Source organism: Felis catus, chromosome D4 (genome assembly GCF_018350175.1).
Source record: "Felis catus isolate Fca126 chromosome D4, F.catus_Fca126_mat1.0, whole genome shotgun sequence".
NCBI classification, from domain to species: Eukaryota; Metazoa; Chordata; class Mammalia; order Carnivora; family Felidae; genus Felis; species Felis catus.
The window spans coordinates 89,406,105-89,431,057 of NC_058380.1; the positions used below are offsets into that span (position 1 = coordinate 89,406,105).

Consider the following 24,953-nt stretch of genomic DNA (forward strand, 5'->3'; position numbering starts at 1 on the left):
GATTAAATTAAATACATGCATCCACCAAGCTAGTCCATCAGAACTTTCAGCCATGACGGAAATGTTCTGTATCTGCACCACCCAACGTGACGGGCCTTGCGTGTCTACTGAGTACCTGAAATGTGGCTGGAGGCTGCTGGATCGGACAGCATGGCTCTAGAGGCGGAAAGTTATCAGGTCCACTGATGCCACCTCACGTCCCTTCGTGATCACATCTCTCTTCCCAACAACGGGTAACCGCGATTCTGATTTTTGTGCTCATCAGCCCTTACCATTTGTGACAGTTTATATCTATAAGCGTAGTTTAATTTACAGGTTTGTGACGCTTACATAAATGGAAATATGCTGTAAATATTCTCACGTTCTTGCTTTTTCACTCAGTAGTAGGTCTGACGTTCAACCGTGCTGAAGTGTATGGAAGTGCTCTCGTTTTCAGTGCTGTGAAATTCCATATATTCCATGATCCCAGGGGACGCTGGCATGTTTCCAGCTTCTATAAACAACACTGCCACGAACACTCCCATACATGTCTCCCGGAACACATGCAAGGGCTTTCTATGAATAGAACTGCTTAGCTATAGAGTACATATATTTAATTTTATGGATTAAAAAAAATTTTTTTTAATGTTTCTTTTTGAAAGAGAGAGACAGAGCTTGAGCAGGGGAGAGGGAGAGGGAGACAGGGAGGCAGAATTCTAAGCAGGCTCTAGGCTCTGGGCACCCCCAACATGGGGCTCGAACTCACAAACCGTGAGATCATGACCTGAGCCGAAGTCGGATGCTTAACCGACTGAGCCACCCAGGCGCCCCTAATTTTATGGATTTTGCCAAATGATTTTCCAAAATGGCCACACCACTTTGCAATTCTACTGTCAAGATCCCAGTTGTTCTATATCCCCTCCCCACCAACACCTGGCACAGCCTGACTGGTACACTGTCTTTATGGCCATACCTAACCGAGGGAAACAAAATCCCTCCTTCACAGAAGAAATGTCATAAACTGCTATCTTATTGTGGTCTATCAAACCTGTGAGAGCAACTTCAAAGGTTATCGACAGAACTTAAGAAAACAAAGCGCCCGACCACTGCTCAGTGTGGCATTTACACCACGGAAGGTCAGGCACTCCCAATGACTAATCTGCTAGTCATTTCTTCCAGAGAGAGGCTGGCTTACAGGGCCTCACAAGTCTGTATAAATGGCTACAAGGTTACGGAGAGCAGGCACTCTCTGGGGCGACCATCTCAGGATGCAGACCCAGCGGTCAGACGAAGGTCCTTCTCTACCCAGAGAGGAAAGACAGACTAGAAGAGAGGCACGTAGCCTGTTCACAGAATCAAATCGCAAAAAAAACCCCAAACCCCCAAAGCCACACCACTTTCTTCCTGAGTCGTCGGCCAGGTATCGAGGTTTCAGTCTTAGATTTTCAATGTGCCCCCCGGCCAAGCCCGACAGCGGTCTCTGCCTGTGGCTGACAAATGTACCCATCAACCGGCCTTTCAAATGTCACTTGTAGCAGCTGGGATCCCAACTTAGCAGTGGTTTCTGTCAGGGCTTAACTTCGCTCTGGATAAGGGCAGTCTCCAAATATCAACCACGGGACCACAAAGTCAGGGTCACGGTGGGTAACACCTCAAGGCAGTTCCAAAATTATTACAGCTAGTCTTGAGAAACACCGTGGCCACCAGTTTCTTGTTACTTACAGCGTACTGGGCACAGAACTGTGGCACCTTTGTCCACTTACACGAGTTCCATCCGAATGCTGTCTACCCAACCCATACTCCCCCATTTTCCAAACGTGTCAAAAGGGTAACCCCAGTGGAGAAGTGGCATGAGGACATCAGGAAGAACTTTTTTTCTCCCTGAAGTTATTTATTTATTTTGAGAGAGACAGAGAGAGTGCGAGCGGGAGAGGGGCACAGAGAGGCAGAGACAGAATCCCAAGCAGGTTCTGTCAGTGCAGAGCGCGACGCAGGGCTCGAACCCACGGAATCGTGTGATCATGACTCAGGCCGACATTAAGAGTTGGACACTGAACCAACCCGGCCACGCCGGTGCCCCTAGGAAAAACCTTTTCAGACCTAGGATTTCAGACTGTTACTTATTTAAACTTTTACAGACTAATGGAAAGATAGAGACAAGAGTCCCGGCTGTGGGCATGGCAGCCAGCACGTGGGCTTTACCCGGAGCTCGGCCGTACACAGGGGCAACGTCTGTACCTCTCTGAGCTGCACGTTCCTCGCCTATGGAAAAGCATAACCTCGGGGCCTACCTCCTTGGGCTGCGGTGAGGATTAAACATAACCCCGTGTGTCAAGCATTTCGCCCAGGACCTGACACACAGCGAATGCTCAATAAATGGAAGCCATTACTGTTACTTGATAACATCACCAAGCCTCTGCCAACACTTAGCTAAAAATAGCCACGGCCTAGAACGGAAAGCAACCTGAGGTTTCATCTTTTTCCAACAATTTCCATATTAAAAGATCCTGTGTCTTACTTAATATAGAACTATTCGTGTTAAAGCAGAGGGAACATTAGCGTTTGGGGTTTCGCAACAGCAAGGCCTCTTCCGACCCGAGAAACCTGTTCATGCGACCCGTTTGCTCTGGCAGTGGACTGGCGACTTGGTGCTGCTGGGAGGAGTAAGTAGCTCGCTTTTCTTTTCTTTTTTTTCCAGCAACAAAAAGTGAAAGAACCTTGTTATAAAAATCCAAGCACTGCAAAAATATCTAACACGGAAGGTGAAAATCCCTCGTAACTCCACATATGGCAGAGATGAAGTATTTTTCAACTTCTGTGGGCATTTTTTCATGCAAACACGGTTCATGGTTGAAGGACGTTCTGTTGAAACCTCTGTGCCCAGTCTCCTGGCGGACGGTTTCTAACTTCTGCTATTCAATCAACGCCGTGTTGATGGGCACTCTCAGGCGTACCTTTCTGGGTGCCTGTATAATGAGACAGACCTAGAAATGGAACGGTCAGGTCATGGGTATGAGCACTGAAAAACTGAGAAGATACTATCCAGATGCCTGAGCTGGGTGCAGACCAGCGGGGACGGAGCCAAAGAGTGAGGCTCGGGGCGGAGGCAGAAGGGATGGGGTGCAGGAGAGAGGCTACGCCTACCGTCTACAGAAGAAACCAAGCTTCACCTCGGATTTGGGCTCAAACCTGATACAGGCACCATTTTGGTTCTCTCTGCATAACTGGTAACGATTAAAAACAGATTCCGGATTGAACAGACACGTCACAAAAGAAGATATCCAAATGGCTAACAGACAGACTACTTATGGAGCACCTGGGTGGCTCAGTCGGCTAAGCGTCTGACTTCAGCTCAGGTCATGATTTTGCTGTTCTTGTGTTCAAGCCCCCGTCGGGCTCTGTGCGTTGACAGCTCGGAGACTGGAGCTTGCTTTGGATTCTGTGTCTCCCTCTCTGACCCTCCCCTGCTTGTGCTCTGTCTCTCCTTCAAAAATAAACATTAAAAAAATTTTTTTTAAAAACCTGGATGGGGGCGCCTGGGTGGCTCAGTCAGTTAAATGTCTGACTTTGGCTCATGTCATGATCTTGCGGTTCGTGGGTTCGAGCCCTATGGTCGGGCTCTGTGCTGACGACTCGGAGCCTGGAGCCTGCTTCGGATTCTGTGTCTCCCTCTCTCTCTGCCCCTCCCCTGCTCACACTCTGTCTCTGTTTCTCAAAAATGAATACACATTAAAAAATAAAAAAAAAAAAAAAAACATGGATGAACCTTACAAACGTAGGAAGAAGGCACACACACAGAAGGACACTGTGTATGGTGTTCCATTTATACAAATACAAACACCAGCAAAATTAATCTATGATTTGAGGAGTTAAGCCAGCGGTGATGCCTGGGGTGTGGGGTAACCAGCAGGGGACAGGAGGGAGGGAGGGACACGCTGTATTTTGCTCAGAGCCGGTTACACTGGTGTGTTGGATTTGTGAGAATTCTCCATGCTGAGTACTTAAAAAGCCAGGTGTACTTTTCTGATTCATGGTAGACATCAATGAAACGCTGGAATAAAGTAGACACGGGGGTCTAAGCTTCTAAAAAAGAGCTCACATGATTTTCACATGGGTCAGATGAACAGCTCATTTAAAATTTAAGGAAATCCTATTCTCTGAAACAAACTTATTTAACCATGAACAATCCAGAGTGAGTGTCTTTCCAAATAACTCTCCATTGAATATCCCAGGAAGCATCGTGAGTATCTTAGGAAGTTTCTATTTCGTCTTTGTAAAAGTAATAAAAAGAACTTACATAAATGTAAATATTTTTATGATCTTAAATCACCAGTAGATAGTGTTTTCTACTTTTGTTCGCTGTATGGAAACTTTAAAGAACTTAATGCAGGGGCACCTGGGTGGCTCGGTTGGTTAAGCATCTGACTCCTGATCTCAGCTCAGGTCATGATCTCATGGTTCATGAGTTTGAGCCCCATGTCGGGCTCTGTGCTGGCAGCATGGAGCCTGGTTGGGGTTCTCTGTCTCCTCTCTCTCTGCCCCTCATCTGCACGCACTCTCTCTCTGCCTCTCAAAATAAATAAAACATAAAGAACTTAGCATAAACACAACTGTATTCTATAATTTCTTTTGTTTTTAATCAAGACCGAATCGGTGTATCTTTATATAATAGTAATAGTACCTATTCACGAGTTTAGTCTGAGAAATAAACAATACTCCTTCTCAACAAACACTTGAGCGCATCTCACCTGTGCCAAGAAGCCCTGTATCGGGACACCGGACACAGGAACCCTCCCCTGCAGACATCCAGGGGAACTTGAATTAGGCAGGTGGACAGGCGAGTCTGAGTTAAGGAGATGGATGGGGGCTGGAGGTACCCGTGGGGGTGCTGGCAGCATACGGATGGCACAGGAAGCCGAGCCACCAGAGAACAACCCAGGGGCCTGTGCTGACAGAGAAGATCGGCGCCGCTTAACTGCTGAGCGATCTGTCTCTGCACACGAGCTCCTGGTCACTCCTCTGGAGGGTCTAGATCAGGCAGCTCAACCCCACAACTGCACTCCCCATACTCCCTCCCGGACCTGCTGCCACGACATCCTGGTAAACAGGAAGCTTCATCCTCCCAGAGCTCAGGTCAGAATCCCGGACTCTGCTCTCCCGCTCACGTGTACCATCCAGTCTTTCAGCAAATTCTGTGAATCCCACCTTAACAGTACATCCAGAATCTCCCCCACTATAACCACCTGCACCGTCAACACCCTGACCCAAGCCATAGGCACTTGGTGCCTAAGCCACTATGCCACCCTTCCAACAGTCCCCAGCGCCTTGCCTCTCTAGAGTCTTCTCCAGTCAGTAACCAGACGGATCCTCGTAGAAGGTCGCCCCTCTGCTCAAAGCCCTCCTGTAGCTTCTCTTCTCACTCAGAGAGAAAGGTGGAGCCTCTGAGACGTCCACACGCCTCACCCACAGCCATCAGAGAGGGCTCTGAATGTATTCACACACAGAGTTCTCTCCAAGACGTACTCCTTTTATCAAACCTTCATCAAATACCGGACAGATGGCCCAAGAGAAGGTGAGGGGGGGGCCTCCAGGGTTGAGAACTGCTTCCCTCCTGGAGTCCAATCAAATGGTTAAATCAGCAGCCTCTGTTTTAAACATCCCGTCAGAAGTCGGGCCCCGTGCAGGGAGTTCTATGTCATCCCCCATCCTCACACTGACACTGGAAGGAAAGTATTTTTGTTACCGTTTGACAGACGAGGAAACCAAGTCACAGGGCCCAACACTGCCCCTCAACCCCCGCCCCATAAATCACACACACACATCCCCGTCACAGACAAGGCAACTGCAGCCCTTCCACGTGCTGTGAACAAGTCAAGGTCAGCCTGCCCCCAGGGCGGCCTACTCCCAAGGAAGTGCTTTTTTTCCATCGCTGTTTGGAAACGACCTAGAGATTCTTAAAGCCACAGACTTTGCAGACATCGGAGATGTGAATTAGTCACCTCTCCAGAGTTTTATTTCTAGAGATGAGAGACAGAGAGAGAAGGGAGGGGGAGGGAATGAGACACGGGCGGGGGGTGGGAATAAGCTTATTCTGAGTAAACACACCACAGCACTGGGCAGAGAGTGAGCGGGGCCAAAGTGCGCCACACCACTCAGCATCCTGGCTACAACAGGAAGCAGGGTCCACCCTGACCTTTGTCCCTTAGGTGGAGTTGTTTGGAGCAGCCTCTGTCCCTCAGAGGAACTTGCGCGTTAGGACCGATGCCAGTTTAGAATTCAAACAATTCTCCTCAACGGCCTCAGAGCATAGTTTTTAGCATCATGTCACCAGCAAAGCAGCCCAAGTTGGAGGCAGGAAGGCCTGTTTATTTGGGGCCGGGCCACAGCGGTGGGGCACGGGCGCTCACGGGCAGCGGAGGCTGTGGCAGACCAGGACTCTGCTGGCCTCAGCTGTGCCTGGCCCCGCGCGGGGCCCCCGAGGGCTCATTATTTGTCAGGCCACCCTCTGGACTTCCAGAGGAAAACCACTTTCGTTTGTCAGCAGGCGCATATTTCTTTCTTTCCCAGGCAACAGGAAGAGCAGAGAGCCAAAGCCCTGGAAGCTTCGGATGCTGCAGAAGGAGCTCACTGGACAGAGCAAGAAGAGAGTCAAAGGACAAGGGTCACCTGTAGTCCCTTCCCTTCCTTATCACCCGGGAAACGGTGCAGCAGATACGCACAGGGCAGGCACTACATGGCATCCGCATTCGTTCACTCATTCACCTGTTCGATAAATCTTTACAGGCCTGACATCTGCAAGGTGCAAGGGTCAAGAGGGAGGAGCAAGATACAGCTTCTCTCTCCGAGGAGCCCCTGATCTCGCAGTGGAGAGCCGGGAAAGCCCGCAGTCGTGACACGCAGCAAGGAGGCCCAGGATGGAGACTTGGTCGGCAAAGGCAGGGGCTTTTCAGCTGCTCACGGCCCCGCCTGAGAGGAGGACGAAAGTGGTCTGCAGCCCAGAGGCCTTGAAGAAGGCCTAGCCTGCTCCGAGGGCAGGAGGACGGGCTGGGCTTTCAGGGACAGCTCCGGGCCTTAGGCATTTCACACGGGGACCAAGGAAATGCATCGGAGTCAGCAAACAGGTGCTGGCTTGGGGAAAGGCTTCACGAGTGTCTGAGGACCACAGAGGGATCTGAAAATGACCACTTCTCCAAAGGCATACGTCTGGCTTCCCAGGCACGTGGGTGGAGGGCAGTAAGGGGCGGGGGTGAAGGAGAGGCAGGGAATTTTTCTCCGAAACAAAATGAGCAAAGGGTCTTCTCAGCTGTTCTTTGATGCGTGTTTTTCATGGACCCTGACCCTCTGTTCCTGTCTCTCAAATATGTTTGTGGCCAGGGGGCCTGTTCTGGAAGAAATATCCATTCCGCATGACAGTCCAGACCAGTGGTGGTGGGGGAACCAACCCCACTCTGCTCTACGCATTCAGAATCAAGTGCTGATCAATGCCAATCTCTCTGCAGCAGTGGCCAGCCACGGTGGCACCCCTGGGCAGGTGCCCAGTGAGCAGCGGGCTCTCGGCTTCCATGCAGCCTGAGAACTTGAAAGGATCCCGAGTCTGCCTGCAGAGGAAGCGGAGGCCTTGGGATCCGATATGCCCCAGCCTGGGACCCAGGCATCCTGAAGCAGGCCAGTCCAGGGCTCCTTCCTCAGTAACGGCTGAAAGTATCAAGCAGCCCCCTGGACATCTCTCCTCCTCGTGGGACAACTGCAGTGTCATAAGTAAACAACGTGTGGAGGGCCAGGAAGAAAAAGACAGCCCCCTCCAGTGCTGGTGATGCCCAGCTATTCCGTTTGTGAACCACTTAACAGCCACAGACAGCCTAACCACCCAGAGGCTCTGAGGGCCCCCGTAATTCTGAGACTAAAATCTGAAGTCATGCTGCTTTAGTCAAAGCCAGAATCTCATTGGCTTAGAGCTTGACAGCCAATCCAACTCGTTTCCAGCCAAATGCATCAGTTCTGTGTGCACAAGGCACTGCTCAGGCTCTGAGGAACCACACGGCAATAGCTGGGCCCATGTCCCGCACAGTGAGTGTTCAGGCCTGTCTCATCTAGTCCTCACAGTGGCTCTCTCAGGTAGGGAGACTGAGGCTGTGAGGTGACAGACCCTGGATCTGAACCCACTGCAGTTTCACACACCAGCCACACAGTCTCCTAACGCAGTAGAGGGAGAAGTGAATAAACACCCTTAAAAATGGCTCAAATAAGGGGTGCCTGGGTGGCTCAGTCGGTTGAGCGTCCGACTTCAGCTTAGAGTCGAGTTGGAGCCCTGTGTCGGGCTCTGTGCTGATGGCTCAGAGCCTGGAGCCTGTTTCAGATTCTGTGTTTTCCTCTCTCTCTCTCTCTCTCTCTGCCCTTCCCTGCTTACACTCTGTCTCTCTGCTTCTCTCTCAAGTAAACAAAAAGAAATTTTTTAAAGATGGCTCAAATAAGTGGAATACAGGCTCGGTGGGGGGGAGGGGGGAGACTTGTGGGCTCTTGTCTCCTATAGGAATATTCTCATTCTCTCTGTATCAGCATTCCACTTAAAGGGAACCAGCACCCAAGAGGAGGTACAGGGCTCTGTGTTTGGCCATGCGTGCCACCCTGTCCCCACCCCCGGCTTCCGACTTACACGGCACGTCTCAGTGTAGGTTCTCTCTTCCTCTTTTGAAAACTAAAGCCTAGCAAGTACTGTTTATTAGACGTGTTCTCAACTTTGATCGCCAGGTATGCAAGTTGCCACAAGAGCAGAAAGCAAGACTTTCAGGCCAGCGCCGCTTATAAAAGTGAATCACACCCTTCTGGAAAAGTCCAAGACCAAGATGGCTCACAGCAGCAGCACATCAAAGACCTTCTTGCTGTGTTAGCTCCTGGGCTAAAAATACTCTTCGTGGTGAAATCTCAGGCGGTCTCTTGGCCTGAGGGGAAGAGGCCAAAGTCACACGCCGCTCTCTCACCTTGGGAGGTGGGGTTACAGATGGGACGAGAGACTATTTTTAAATAACTCCAAAAACAATGGGTCGCGGAAGAACATGTATTTGAGCAACGGCTGGAGTTGTCGTTTGGCTAGGAAGCATTAGTAGGGGACTTTCCGCAGTCAAAAAGGCCTCCCAGTTCTCACAGAATTTGCACCTTTACGGTCTGTGATTAGTAACAAAATGGTGTCACTATGTGTTGTTACAAGACGGTTCTTCAGTGGTTGGCCCCTTTCTGGGTCTCAGGCTCAGCCAAAAAACATTCCTTTCGCTCTCTCCAAACTCTCTCTTGTTCAGAACCTTCCAGAAACTCACTCCACTCCAAAGACTGCCTTTAGGAAGAATCCAGTTGCTTTATTCTAGAATTCTCCAGAAGAAAGCTCGTTTTCCCATCTTCTCTCTCAGCACACGTATTCTTTGTGTCCCCTGGAACTGAAGTTCTTTTTAAAGGACCAAATCTTTCCACAGGAGGCAGCCTCCTGCGGCTGGTCTGAGGCCCCGTCTCAGCATGCCAGGAGGAAGGACAGGCACAGGCCACACAGGGAAGAAGGAAGGAGGCAGAGACTTATCTTCTCAAAGTCAGCGGTTTGGAACCAGGATGCACTTTCCCACTGAAACAAGGTTAAATACCAAATTCAGGGACTCCTGGGTGGCTCAGTCGGTGAAGTGTCTGACTTTGGCTCAAGTCATGATCTCGAGGTTTGTGGGTTCGAGCCCCGCGTCGGGCTCTGTGCTGACAGCTCGGAGCCTGGATCCTGCCTCGGATTCTGTGTCTCCCTCGCTCTCTGCCCCTACCCGACTTGTGCGCGCGCTTGCTCTCTCAAAAATAAATAAGTGAACAAGCAAAAAAACCCACCAAATTCGGGCCCTGTGGCCATCCACACAGTGGCGCACAACTTGGCTCAGCAACTTCCACCAGCCACATGCTGGGCATTCGGTGCCACAGAAGTCTGGTCTGGACCGTGGTTGAACGGGAACGCAGGCTCTGCCCTCAAGTGGTGTAGAAGCTAACAGAGAGGTAAAGCCATCCACGCAGAGCCCCAGTACACAGCAGAGCAAGTCAAGTGCTAAATAAACGAAGGGTTTACTTCCTGAAAGACACAGGAAAAGTTCGTGAAGAAAGCCCTAAATGTGAAGGGACGGGGTCGCCCTGGGTAAGAGAGGCATCTCTGAGAGACAGAACCGAGGGAGTCCCGGCAGGAAGGGTGCCTGCTCCTGCTCACGTTCACGCCAAGTCACGACCCATTAGCAGGTCCCCAAACCGATTCCAGGGATTAAAACACGAAACAGAACAGAAACGGTCAGAGGGCACTGAGGTAGTGAGGCTAAATAGCATTTCATGAAACTTATTTCCATCACAACCAGCTTGAAATGCTGAAGAACGTTCTCCATGGGGAGAGTGGGGTGGAGAAGCCGCCTCACACAATGAGGTCAGGGGTCCTGCAGGGGCAATCGAGACTGCGGCACAGCCCTCTCCCGAGTCACCCGGGCCCTGGTTGAGCTTCCCGCCCTGGCTCTGGAACCGATGATCGGGCCCGGGCACAGCACCAGCAGGTGGCCCATTTCTAAGGCTGAAGCACTCCGTAGCCTTCTGACCTTTTCTGACCACAAACCACAGCAAGAAATGCTGGGATCAAGTACACGAAGTGTATCAAAAATCTAAAACATTTAAACTCCATTTTGCTTTGTAACCCTACAAGCTAGTTCTAGGACCAAACAGTGTCTTAATCCTTCCCCCAGCAAGAGTGAAGGGTCTGGGTGGTTAACGGCAGCACCGTGGCCTGGAGCCGGTTAGGATACCAGCTCTCCACCCCAACCCAGACCTAATGAATCAAGGTCTCTAGGGGAGGCACCCAGGAATCTGGGCTTTAACTAGTTCTCCAGGGGAATAAAGATCTAGAATAAAGATCTAGCAGAAAGAGGTAAACTGCCAAGAAATTCCAAATCTTGAGCGGGAGATGGGGGGACTCTGCAAACTCAGCAGAGCCAAAGTGACAGGCAGGTACATCCTTTGACTATGACAGAGAAGTTCTCATCTCCCATCAAAACATTCTTTGGGGGGGCGCGCCTGGGTGGCTCAATCGGTTAGGCTTCTGACTTCGGCTCCGGTCATGATCTCACGGTTCATTAGTTTGAACCCCACATCGGGCTCTGTGCTGACAGCTCAGAGCCTGGAGCCTGCTTCGAATTCCCTGTCTTTCTCTCTCTCTGCCCCTCCCCCACTTGCAGTCTGCCCCCCCCCCCCAAAATAAACAAACATTAAAACAACAACAACAACAACAACGTTCTTTGGGACAAGCCCCTTCTGACAGGGAGACAGGTAATGTAGACGTTGTGCCTAGAACAGGCCTGCACTGGCACAGCCATGGGGCTGGGGGGGAGGGGTGACTACTCGTCCCCGTCACCAAATTCCAACCAACCAGCCACTCCAAGCCAGGAAGTCGGGCTAAAACAGGTGTCTTTAGTACAAGGCTCAGAGCACAGGTAAGCAGTAGATATTTCCCGCAGACTGGCTGTGCGCACGTGCTCAGGACAACAACGCTCACCAGAAGTGGGGGACGCGAGTGGTCACGATCGCTCTCCTGCCCTGTGTATCCTTGCTCATATCAGGCTGCGATGTTTGTTTAGCATCTCCTCTGTGCTGGAAAAAACGTGGGTTTTCCCTCCAGTAATTGCTCTGAGGCAGTGGTTCTCGCGGAGGTAGACAAGTGGGTCACTGACAAGGCGTCCATCAAAAGCACACACAGAACTACGCGCGCTCACATCCGCAGTCAGAAGAAACCAACCTGGACAAAACGCGCAGAGGCTACAAGCGGAGGGGCTGTGTCAGAGGGTCCAGAATTAGGACTCGGTGAAAAGCCGGCACCCTGCTAGGCCTAGGGCCCAGCCTGACTGCTCAGGAGCTGGCCCCGAGGCGGGAGGATGGCTCCTTATCCCACACTCGCCCCAACCCACGAATGAACGGTTTTCTTAGTGGAAAACAAAAGTATCTTCGAAGTCCTTAGAACACGTTCTAAGATGATAACCACATTTTTACACTTAAGATGGAAAACTCTGAATTTTCTACACAGGAAAACAAAGCCAGCTGGGAAAGAAAGGAATGTGCTAGGGACCCAGCATCCCCAAGCACAGGTACCCCCAGATCTGACAGGAAGCAGGATGTTCCTATGGCGCGGTCCGGGTGGGGTTTGTCCAACCATTCCTTAGGAAGAAGGGGATGGCAGCGGACAGTCCCAGGGCGTTCAACCAGAACCTTCTGAGAGCCACCAAGTGCCCACGGAGAAAAACATGCCGCTTCATTTTCTTCCAGGAAGCCTGGGCCCATAGTGAACTCACCCTGCTGCCTTCAACCTCCCACAGCCACTTTTCAGTTTGTGTTCTGCAGCTGGTCTGCCGGCCACAACGTCCTCAGAACTGAGGGCGTCTTAATAATGAAAATACGCAGCTTCCCAAAAGCTACTGGATGTTTGAAAAAATGCGTGAAAATCAGTGGACTGAGTCTGTACATGGGTCTACACTGCAGAAGATTTGGCACATTTTTGAAGGTCACCTTTTAAAGCGTTTTGGGTTCCAACTCTCTTTACAAACTGAAGTATGACCACGAAGCAGGAATTGAAATATATTTAATTTCTTTACAATAACATTTTTGTATTCTTTGTGGTGGAGGCTGAGAGTAGTGTTTCTAAACTTTTCATCAAAACAAAAATATTAGCACAGAACCTCACGTGTCCTGAAGCTTGGTTAAAGCCCGCCTGCTAAGAACATGGTGCCGCTTTAACTTCAACATTTCGTTTCTGTGGGCAGGAAACCCAGACCATCCGTGGAAAGTCCAGTTCTGAAATCTCAAATTGGCTGCCTCTTCTGTCCAATCTACTGAAGCACTGTTTGGCTTTAAAATTCCGACCTCTTACCCAGGGGCGCCCGGGTGGCTCAATGGGTTAAGCGTCCGACTTCAGCCAGGTCACGATCTCGCGGTCCGTGAGTTCAAGCCCCGCGTCAGGCTCTGGGCTGATGGCTCGGAGCCTGGAGCCTGTTTCCGATTCTGTGTCTCCCTCTCTCTCTGCCCCTCCCCCGTTCATGCTCTGTCTCTCTCTGTCCCAAAAATAAATAAACGTTGAAAAAAAAATTTTTAAATTTCGATCTCTTATCCAGGGGCGCCCGGGTGGCTCAATCGGTTAAGCGTCCGACTTCGGCTCAGGTCATAATCTCGCACTCCGTGAGTTCAAGCCCCACATCGGGCTCTGTGCTGACAGCCCAGAGCCCGGAGCCTGCTTTGGATTCTGTGTCTCCCTCTCTCTCTGATCCTCCCCCGTTCATGCTCTGTCTCTGTCTCAAAAATAAATAAATGCTAAAAAAAAATTTTTTTTTTAATTCCGATGTCTTACCCAAAGAAGACCGCCTGATAAAACAGAGCTCCTATCTCTGTGCTATACGGCTGACCCTGGGCCCATTCCCCAAATATGAGAGGCCCCCACTTGGGCTTCTCCCCCAGGTACAAAGAAATCTGGAGCTCCATACTCCGCTCGGGAGGAATTTCTTCTCCCTTTGAGGGCAGCAGCCACGCGTGGCACAAGGCACGGCAGAGCCTGGAGAAGTGTGAACCCTCTGACGACATCGTCTGGTGACGGTCGTGCCCCTTGACACTGCCCCCGCCTGCCCAGGTTAGGGGGGCCCCCCGCATGGCCCCGAGGGAAGAAGGCTCCCCGTAAACAAAGTCCAGTCTGAGCTGGCGCCATGCCGAGGAAGAGCCTGCGACGGTCCCTCTCTCCTCTTGGGTGAGGAAGGAACCCTGGAGAGGATGGGGAGCATGATCGTCGGGGGCAACACGGCTCAGGGCGCTTTTCAAGCCTCTGATGCGCAGTGCCCAGTGCGCAGCGTGTCAGGCAGTCGCGGCATGGACACTCAGGAGGGACGGGGAAGAGAGACCTGCACAAACCCCCGCAAGCTCGACTGCGACCGAGTGGGCCGAGGCCCCGTAACCCAACTGCGAGAGCGCTGAGTGCATGGACCGCGGGCTGCACGCCCCCAGAGGCAGCCCGGGACGGGGATCGGGTGCCAGCAGAACTTGGGTGGGGGGGGAGTAAGGCGGGGATGGGTGCCCTAAAGCCATCTTCCGCCCTGGACCCCGCAAGGAAACCGGCCTAAACTGGAGCCTGAAAGACTCGCTGCAGTTGGCCAGGTTTTCATTTTCTGTAGTGTGTGTGCGGAGGGCCGGGCGTGTGGACCGAGGAAAAGTGTTTCTGGCAGAGGGAGGAGCATGCTGGGAAGGCCCTGGGCCAGCAGGGCCAAGGTGAATCGGGAGACCTGGTCAGTACGGCAGAGGGAGGGAGTGGCGAGAGGGAGCAGGGCCAGCGGGGCCAGGCAGGGGCGAGCTGCTGGGTCCAGGAGGGCGGGCCTCCGGCCTCCCCACGCCGCGAAGCACACTCTACAGCGGGTGACGAGCACCGGGGGCTCCATGGCCGGGAGGACAGCTCAGTTCACAGTGGAAACATGCTGCCCGCAGGGTGACAGCACAGTGCCCTGGAGCCCCACTCCTCTCAACAAGGCCCTTCACCCGAGATGCTGAGACACAGCGAACTCCCTGCACGCTAAGGCAAAACCCAAACGTGCGGGCGCCGTCCCGACACCGACAGAGACCACGAAGTGCAGGGAAGGGGCCACTGAAGGCACGTGTTAGTCAAGCACTGCCCACAATCCAGCCTGGTCCAGTCCGCGCTCTCCTTAAAACAGCCGTGATTCACTGAGCACTTACCGTGCCGGCCCTGACAGGCACGCGTGATCTCAACGGCCATTCCACAGACGAGGAAACTAAGGCTCAGAGAGGATAATGAGGCCAAAAGTTACACGGCGCTCGGGAACCCGCCTGCACTCAGACTCTGCTCACTGTGACTCATCGTGACATTCAAGTGTCTTAAGTGTCACAGGGACGAGTGTGGGGGGGGGGGGACGGTGGCGCCAGGGTGACCAGTGACGGTGCATACAAAGGGCGGGAAATGAAAGAGAGAAGCGTGAGCAGGAAACGCCTACAATAAGCTCCTTGTGTCCAAACCCAACAGCCTCTGCTCGAGCCTGCTTGCCCATCGGATTCGTCATCTCACCCAGAGGAAGTGGAGAAGGGCCATGAGGCGGGCCCCAGGGGGCTGTCCAAAGTGCCCCTCCACCCCAACCTTAGCGCCTCCGTGCTGCACGGCAACCACCCGCGTAGCTGGCCGGCTTCCCCCCGAGACCCTGTCCCATCCACAGCCGACCAAGCACGAGGGCCGTGCTCAGACCTCCAGGAGGGTCAAGAGGCCTCAGAGGACTAACCGGCTTCTGAACAAACCACCTCCTTCGATGGGTGGTGGATGCCGTCTGGTCACAAATGGGCAGCTGGGACAGGGCACGTTGTCTGCAGGGCTAACGAGTATCTGTAACAACACCTCTTGTCCTCTCCCAAAGTTGTCACTTACCTGGGACTAAATCCCAAGAAAGGCACTAGGGCATGTGGTCACATCATGGCAGTTTGCCCATTTAGGGACATCAGGGAACATTTCTCTCTCCGGGAAGTCAGGAAGTGGGAGGCCGGCTTTTCGCATCAGTTCTGCCACTAAATGGTTTTGTCAATGAGGCCGAGCACAATTTCTCCGAGCCTCTTTCCTCGTCATAAGCCTACATGAGTGGTTCTCAAAGTGTGGTGATGAACCACCAGCAGCAACAGCAGCCTCACCCACGACGTGGTCAGAAGTGCAATCTCCGGGGCCCCGCGCCACCCCCACTGCACCAGAAGCTCTGGGGGTGGGGCCCAGCCACCCACTTTCGGGAGCCCTCCGGGTGATTTTGACACACACGGGGTCTGAGCCCCACTGGCCTAGCTGATTTCCCTACTTAGTTTGCTTTATAAAACCATCTTTCTTGGACTTTTCCCCACCTGTATTGCTACTGACTTCATTTACCCAGCAACGGAAAGGGTCTACAGCGTGCCAGACAGACACTGGCACAAACCCAAGGCCACCATGACGGGCACACGTGTAAGGTCTAATGATGACGGATGCGTACAAAGCTTGTCCGCTAGTTGGCCGCTGCATAAGGAGCGCGACTGTACCTTCCAGCCACTTTCCTCTCTATCCACGGTCTTCCTACAAGATGTACTGTGCCTTTATAAACAAGGTATTCAGCCCACAAGGAGGCATGCAAAGCGCCAGCCAATAAAATGTTATTATATTGCTACTGATGAAAGAAATAGATGAGGTATGTCCAATTAAAATAAGTACACAAAATCAACCGGAAAATCTCTAGAAGGAAATACAGAATAGCACAGACAACACTTCTTTTCTCCTAAAACTGTTTCAGTGACTCACGGGGCTCGCAAGTCTTGAATGTTATTCTAGGCACAAAATAAAACACTAAGTGACATTTTTAGCAGTCCATTTTGCTTCCGGAGGTATACACAGGAAATGCAAAAGCAAAAACAAAAGCTAAGACACTCTACCCTAAGAGGAAAGACCTACCTTAACTTTAAAAATGGAACTAAAATTAGCTTCCTCCGACTGGCCTAGGGGTCCTGCTAAAATAAAAGCATCTGCCAAGAGTTTTCCTCCTCTCCCCTCCGTCCAGTGACCAAGGAGGGCAAAGGAAACACGGCCAGAAGGCAGACAAGTGGCCCAGCTCCTACAGTCAGTCATTAACACTCACTGCAGACGTCTTTGGTCTGTACCAGACCCCCAAGTTCAGTCTCGGGCAGAACAAAATTCTCCTCAATCAAAATGATATCATGGGGTTTGACTTCTGGGTAGAAGCTGACATCGGAGTCCTCACCCTGCGCACAGGTCAACAAGCTCTTTTCTACATTAGTTAAAACATACGCCTAATAATTAACATAACACACAGCTGCTGCTTCTACCCAGAAGCAGGGTCAAAGCAAACCACAGAACTGTTACAAAGTTACAAACTGTGCGCAAAGTTACAAAGCAATTCTCCCCCTGGCTGAAGGTATTTATTTAGGCAGTACTAAACACAAAACAAATAAGAGAGTTTAAAAGAGAACAGACCCAGAAGATTAGAACACAAGAGTTACCGTGACTGAGCCTTGGCAGTGTGGCTCTAAGTTTCCTAGCAGTGAAGGTAAAAAGGTAAACAAATGGGTTAATTTTGAGCATCCAAAGAAAATATATGAACTCAAGAGAAGAGGGAAAACTTTTCCTGGTGTGACATTCCAGAAGAAATTTTAGGGGGATGTAAAGTAACACTGTGAACTGCGCCTTCAATCTTGGTTTTACACCGATCCACAATGTTTGGGGCACCTCAGTGACTCAGCTGGTTAAGCGTCCAACTCTCGATTTCGGCTCATGTCAGGATTTCGAGGGTTGTGAGATGGAGCCCCGAGTTGCGCTCTGAGCTGACAGCACAGAGCCTGCTTGAGATTCTCTTTCTCCCTCTCTCTCCCTGCTTCCCCTCCTCCCCCACCGTTTCTCCTGCTCACGTGTGATCACTTGCATGCCCTCTCTCAAAAAAAAAAACAAAACAAAACAACAACACAAAACTTTACATGATCTAAAATGTTCTTCAAATAGCCACTTAATATTTGCTCTCCATTAAAAAATTCAATAGCCCAAGAACTTTGTATTTGTGGATACATTTCTTAGGGAATCCCAATTATTAATACAGTCCCGTCTGTTGTTTTCCGGGGCTCCAGGTTAACACAGAAATAACCCTTAAAGAACTAATGGAAACAGGGGTTTTCCCCACCTATTCTCGGCAAAAGTGAGATGTTGGTCACATCAACACTGAGATCTGAGGCTAACGCTCAGTGTGGTCAGAGCGGATGACTTCGGCCTGAGGCTCTGCACCCCACAGGGATGGAGAACACTCCTGCCTCAGGGCGCAGGAGAAAGCCGGAGGGATCCAACAGCTCCCCTGGAGGCAGCCACACGCTGGGGCCAGGTGGGGGGTCTGGGGGAGGAGAGCCAGGAGCCCTCGTCCTCTCCAGGGAATCTGTCTTAGAAGAACTCAACATTCAGTCAGGCAGCCAAGATTACACAGGGAGGCTGCAGGTGCGGTGGTCCCACCTCGCCAGCTTTTTAGGAGGAAAACCGGAGAAGGTCTAGAAGGGCAGTCTAGAGAGGGTCTAGAAGGGCTGGACAAAACGGACCAGCAGGCTCACGGCCGATCTAGAGTCAGGAATTCCTCAGCTCACGGACGCGTCACAGGCAGAACCGGGTGAACGAGAGCGCTGCTGTCCGACGGCCCGAGTGCTGGAAGAAGGCCTCCCCCCACCCCCACCCCCGCACTGACGCTCCAGGAGAGGCCAAAATGGGCCCTCGACGCTCACAGAAGGGGGCACGCGGGCAGCCCAGCCGTATGCAGGAGAGGTGGCAAACGTCCCCAGGTGCCACCCCCGCGGCAGCTGAGGCCGACTTCCGGGAGGACGCGCACAAGAACAGGCCCCGTCCTCCACGCACTCGGGTGAACCACCACCGGGGCCCCCTCCGCGGCCGCCCGCGGGGCACCCCCTGGCAACACCTCGTCGGGACCACAGAAACGACCGCAGGGGCCACCTGTGGACTCACCGGCAGGACGCGACAGGGACCGAAGGCCTACAGGCTCCCCGGGGCCGTGACCTGATGCCCCCCACGGAAGGCAGACCGTGCGGGCCCAGCGTCGTGTTTGTAGTTTGGCCGCTTTCCCGGGGGGGGGGGGGGCAGTTTCTGGAAGGGGAGCAGTGGGAAGAGCGCCCCTGGGGTGACGTTCTGTGGCAGCCTTCAGGCACAGGCCTCCGGGTCCCACCTGCAGTCGGGCCCGGCTCCCCGCTAACTGGCTCCGAAACCTGGGACGGGACTTTCACGGCCTCCTCAGCAAAAGCGAGACACGCGACAGCACCCGCCACGAAGGGCTGTTGTGAGTCGTAAAGGAGCAAAGGCCTGAGGATGAAGCTTTCTTACACAAGTAACCACATCAGACGGGGTCCTACGTCGTGACATTTTCAGCAGTCCGTCCTGCTTCAGGAGGTATACAGAGAGGAAAGGCAAACGGTAAAATGCCCTGCCCTAAGAGGAAAGACCTTCCAGATGTTCTCTGAACTCTTAACAAGCAGGGGTTGAAACACGCACACGCACACACGCATACATACTTTCAATACATATACGCTGTTTTCTGAGCCACTTGAGAGTGAGTTTCACACATACCATGGTGTGTCCCCTGGAGTTTTTCAGTGAGTGCTTCCTATGAATATGGATATTCTTTTATATCACTACAGCACAGTCATCACCATCAGGAAATTTAACATTGAGACAATACTTTTTATCTAAGCCACCATTCATATTCCAATTTTGTCAAGTGACCCAAAATTTGGGGACTTTTTAAGATGTTTTAATTTTTGTTTTGAGAGAAAGAGAGAGAGGGAGAGAAACCGAGCACAAGTGGGGTAGGGGCAGAGAGAGAGACACACACACAGAATCCCAAGCAGGCTCCACACTGTCAGCACAGAGCCCAATGCGGGGCTAGAAGCTATAAACTGTGAGATCATGACCTGAGCCAGTCAGGCACTTAACCTATGGAGCCACCCAGGTGCCCTAAGGACAACTTTCGAGGGGGGCGGGGGGAGAACCTATTACAGATTCCCAGAATTAGCTTGCATTTTTATAATGTTAATATGAACCAATAAAAACCGGGGTAAACTTTTTGTCGTTTGTATTAGTTTTCTATTGTTGTGTAACAAAAAACATGCACATTTATTATGTCACTCTTTGTATTTTTTTTAGAAAGAGCGTACAGGAGCGGGGAAGAGGGGTGGGGTGTGGGGGAGAGAGAGAATCTTAAGCAGGCTCCATGCTCCGTGAGAAGCCCGATGTGGGGCTGATCCCATGACCCTGGGATCATGACCTGAGCCCAAATCAAGAGTCAGATGCTCAACCGACTAAGACACACGCAGGTGTGCCCCATACGTCACACTTTCTGCGGGTCAGGGTCTGATCATGGGCATTTAGATGGGTTCTCCGCAAGGCTGCGGTCAAGGTGCTGGCAGGGCCGAGGTCTCGTCTGGAGGCTTAACCAGGGAAGGGTCTGTGTCCAAGTTCCCTCACGTACCTGGCAGAATTAATTTCCTTGCAGCTTTAAGGCTAAGGGCTCTGGCTTCTTGCTGGTTGTAGGCTGAAGGCTGCCCTCAGCTCCCTGCCACACGGAGCCTCTTACTTCTCTAATGCAAGCGACAACGTCTCCGGAGCGTGCTAGCACATTAGTAGGGGAGGGACAGCCCATCGCCTTGGGCCCATTCACAGGCCGGTCCACTCTCAAGGATTCGACAAAGGCGTGAACACGAGGAGACAGTGACGCTGAGGGCCGTCCTGAACTCTATCCGCCACGTGACTTGCTGTTTCTTTACAACCATCAAATCAAATCAAATCTGTAATTCGATGCAAACGAAACTACAACCTGCAAACAGATGAACGATACTGGTCGAGCCCAGAGACAGTGGACTCTGGAGCCCGCATCACCAGGTACGACGGGAACAGTGGGGACAGCTGCAGGCCGGTTCTCACCACGCTTCTCCACCGAAATCACTGCGACGTCGTTTTAGCTTCTGGGTAGAACCACGCCACCTGCATATCAGGTCTCCCCGCGCTTTTCCTTGCCAGCCGCCACGTCTGAGGTACACGAGTGTATGATGGACTCCATTAACCTCAGATCAACCCAATTACGTGCACTTGAAAAAACAGAGAGGCAGAAGGGGGAGGAAGGAAGGGAGAGGGAGCAGGGTAAATATTTTAGGCAAATCACTCTCTCTTCCGTTACTAAGCATAAGAACCCAAGTGAGAGTGACACAAGAGAGGGGCCATGACTGAGTCCTCAGATCTTTCCTGCCTTCTGTGGTGTGAACATCTCACCTCACTAATAGGATTCTGGTGTTAAAGATAGCAATTTTCTTTTTAGAACATGGTGCTTAAATATAAAACTAAGCCCTACATTCGCTCAAAGGAGGAGTCAGCAAACATTTTCTTTAAAGGGCAAGAGAGTAAATAGCTTCAGCTCTGTGGGGCATACAGTCTTTGTTAAACTACTCAACTCTGTCACTTTAGTGAGAAAGCAGCACATATGATTGGTCAATAAACGGGCTGTGCTCAGATGGACCTTTATTTGTGAAAACAGGGAGCCACGTGGATTTGGCCCTGGGGGAGAAGGAGGGAGTACTGGCCCCTGCTCTAAAGAGACAGCATTCCCTTTCAATGCTGAAAGGATAACTAACACTGGATTTATTTTCAAGGGTAATTCTGACCATACACAATTGTGGCCTTGTGTACAAGGCCTTCTTCAAACCCAGTCCTTCTGTCTGGATAAAACGCAACCCCACGCACGATACAACGGGGCAGCGACACAAAGAACTGTCAACGTTAGTGCTGGAATCCACGTGAAGTCCCATCCAGACCATCTAGAATACGCTCGGCTCCTTCTGCTTGAATACCTTTCTCCGGGAGACCTTCCTTGACCTGGTAGCTAGAGTTGGTAACTAGGGTTGGTAACTAGGTCAGAGACCCCGCGAGCACGTCAGTGTCCTGCAGGTTAAGTTTACCGCCTCTCTTTCCCACTAGGCAGTGAGAGGCCCGGCTTGGTCTATTTTGCTCATTGCTACGTCCCCATTGCCCAGCATTGTGCTGGGTACACAGAAAGTCCCCGTTAGTATCTGCTGAATGAAGTAAAAGATTAGGTCCCATCACACGCTTTTCTCAGCCCCCAGGTACTCTTCATTCTTGGCACTTAAATGTAATTGCACAGGCAGAATATAATTAGTTAAACTACAGGTGGGGTTCTGGTGAAAAGGAAGATACAAGATAAGCTGAACATTTCAACTGTTCAAAAGGTTCAAAACCATGGCAAATCAGGATTTAACATCAGGAATGTGACCATTAGTCGATCAATCTGGAATTTCCTGATCACACTGGAAAGGTGATCTGCGTGATAGATTCCCCACCCTCCAGCCAAAGGAAGGTGACCTAGCCAGAAACAATCCTTTCTTTTCTTTTGATAGGAGCTGCCCTGTCCCGCCCTACTTCTGCCGATCAAAGCCTCCCATTTTATACAGGCCCTCCAGGCTCCTTCCTGCTTGCTAGATGGGGCGATGCCCAATTCATGAATGTTCAATAAAGCCAGTTACATCCTCATTTACACATCTGGACTTTGTTTAACATGTTAAATCAAACTGCTGGCCACCGGCTTTACAACAAAACTGGAAACTCTGAGAAGACAAAACCAAGTGATGGATTCAAATAATCAATAATTTTGTAGTGGCCAATCAAGTAACTTACACAGGGAATTCTCTTCACCCCTCCCCAAATGCTCATTCTCGCTTGAGTATGTTTCCCTTAGGTTTCATTTTTAAAAATGTCTCAAGAAAAAAGTGTAAGGTGGTCCTCAGCCTTTTCCTTCCTTCTTTCCTTCTTTCCCTCTCTCTCTCCCTCTCTCCCTCCAGTTTATTTATCTTGAGGGAGATGGAGAGAGAGAGAGCACAAGCAGGGGAGAGACAGAGAGAGAGAATCCCAAGCAGGCTCTGCTCCAGCAGCACAGAGTTCAACGTGGGGCTTGAACCCACGAACTGCTAGATCATGACCTGAGTCGAACTGGATGCCCAACCAACTAAGCCACCAAGGCACCCTGGACCTCAGCTTTTTGTTGTTGTTGTGGTTTATTTTTTTTAATAGAGAGAGACAGAGACAGAGAGAAGGAGGGAGGGGCAGACAGACAGGGAGACCTAGAATCCGAAGCAGGCTCCAGGCTCCAAGCTGTCAGCACAGAGCCCAACGTGGGGCTCGAACCCACAAACTGTGAGATCATGACCTCAGCCGAAGTCGGATGCTTAACCGACTGAGCCACCCAGGAACCCCGATTTTTCTTAATTGGAAGAAGCAGAGAAGATACATGGAAGGATATCAGCCCATTTGTACAACCAGCTCCCGGTGGTCCTTGTTAGAACTGAGTGCGCCCAGATCCTGGGACGGAGCTGAGGATGCCAAGTTCAAATGTAGTTGGCAAATACTTAATGCCACGTGGGGATCCTGCCTTCCCTCCCTTCATGCCATCCATCTAAGGGGTCTCCACCCACATGCCTTAAAAGAAGTTAGTTTTCATATTAATAGAAAACCAACTTGTCAACCTTGGTACGCCACCATCACGGGTCCCCATCACCAGACAGCGACACCCTGATGGCTGCTTGTGGCAAGTGTTGGCTACCCACGTGAGCACAGTTGACACAGTTGTTCCGATAAATCATGTGAGTCACTCGTGAATAGAGGCTTCCTGGGACCTCCTAATGGAAAACGTTCTCATTAGGAGCCCAACTGCCCATGAAAAGAAATAAAAGTGAGCCACAGCCGGGTCTCTTGCCCCTCGTGAAGGTCAGGACGTGCACAGTTATCTCCCTGAGCAGAGCTGCGCAGAAAAGATGTCTTGTTGGGGCGCCTGGGTGGCGCAGTCGGTTAAGCGTCCGACTTCAGCCAGGTCACGATCTCGCGGTCCGTGAGTTCGAGCCCCGCGTCGGGCTCTGGGCTGATGGCTCGGAGCCTGGAGCCTGTTTCCGATTCTGTGTCTCCCTCTCTCTCTGCCCCTCCCCCGTTCATGCTCTGTCTCTCTCTGTCCCAAAAATAAATAAACGTTGAAAAAAAAAATTTTTTTTAAAAAAGAAAAGATGCCTTGCCAGGCAAAGGGAGGGTCTCTCAAGATGGGCTTGGAGCACTGTCCCTTTAACAGCCTCCCAAATTCCACAGGAACTTCAAGAACTGGGGCGCCTGGGTGGCTCAGTCAGGTAAGCGTCCGACTTCGGCTCAGGTCATGATCTCGTGGTTCGTGAGTTCGAGCCCCACGTCGGGCTCTGTGCTGATGGCTCGGAGCCTGGAGTCTGCTTCCGATTCTGTGTCTCCCTCTCTCTCTGCCCCTCCCCTCCTCACCCTCTGTGCATTTCTCTCTCAAAAATAAATAAACATTAAAAAAAAAAAAAAAAAGAACTTCAACCTGCAAACACCTATAACTAATAGTTTTGCTCCCATGGTTAACAAAAATAGAAAAAGCCCTAAGAGGACCATAATTCACTGTTTATATTTAAGCCAAATAAATGGGTTTCCTCCCACACCTCTTATCTCAGTGAATGGTGAGAGCCCATTAACACACACCAGGAATCTCACTGCCGTCCCTGCCCCACTTCCTGTCTGTTATTCTCCAGATCCCACCGTTAGCAAGTCCTGCCCCTTCAGCCTCCAAAGGCCAGCGAATCTCCCCACTTCTGTCACCCCGTCCGTACTGCATCATCTGCTGGGATGGCTCAGTCAGCTGCCAAGTCCCCTCCTGCGGCCCTCACGGCACCATTCTGATCTCCATTCTCAATCTTTCACAAACACGCATACACCACCTAAAACACTTGATGACTTTTCAGCTTGCTGATGCTCTTAAACTGAAGGCTCCATCTCCTCTTCCACTGAGGGCTCCTCTCTCCGCCCCACCCCTTTGTTTCAGGACCTTTACACGTTGTTTCCTCATGTAGACAATGCTCCCCCCCAACTACACACACACACACACACACACACACAGGTCCACCTCACTCCATCTAGATAATAGATAACTCTGACTTAGCCCTTCAGATCTCACTCTGATCCTTCCGTAGTGGCTATCAGGAGTTATCAGTCCACAATTATGAACCTACCTGGGGGCTATCTGGGTTTCCACCTTCCTCAGCTAAACAGAATAACGGGAAAGAATGAAGCCTAAGACCCTACGGCATCTACTGGATGTAATAAATTCTCTCTGCGTCTAGAATGACACCAGCTCTGGACCATCCCTGGATTATCTGAGAAAATCATCACTCAAATAACTGTGTGTTCTGTGGTTCAGGCGAGGAACTCAGGTTCAGAAAGATCTGTGCCTGAAAGCATCTGACACAGAGCAGGCGCTGAGATATTTACCGACAGAAAATGAAAAAAAAAGAAATTAACGAACAAACTGACTACCCACTCCGCGCTCCAG

At 51.3% G+C, this 24,953-nt stretch overlaps 1 protein-coding gene across 15 annotated transcripts in view; it reads right to left on the bottom strand.

Moving 5' to 3' along the window:
- Positions 1-24,953, bottom strand: part of RAPGEF1 (Rap guanine nucleotide exchange factor 1) — a 132,076-nt gene that overhangs the window by 71,608 nt on the left and 35,515 nt on the right. The window contains exon 1 of one of the 15 annotated variants that reach the window (XM_011288361.4): positions 14,728-14,782. The exons of the other annotated variants lie outside the window; for them this stretch is intronic. Within the exon in view, the coding sequence (XP_011286663.1) occupies positions 14,728-14,767 (40 nt within the window). The 5' untranslated portion in view covers positions 14,768-14,782. Of the gene's footprint in view, positions 1-14,727; positions 14,783-24,953 lie in introns of those variants that run through there. 15 annotated transcript variants of the gene reach the window in all.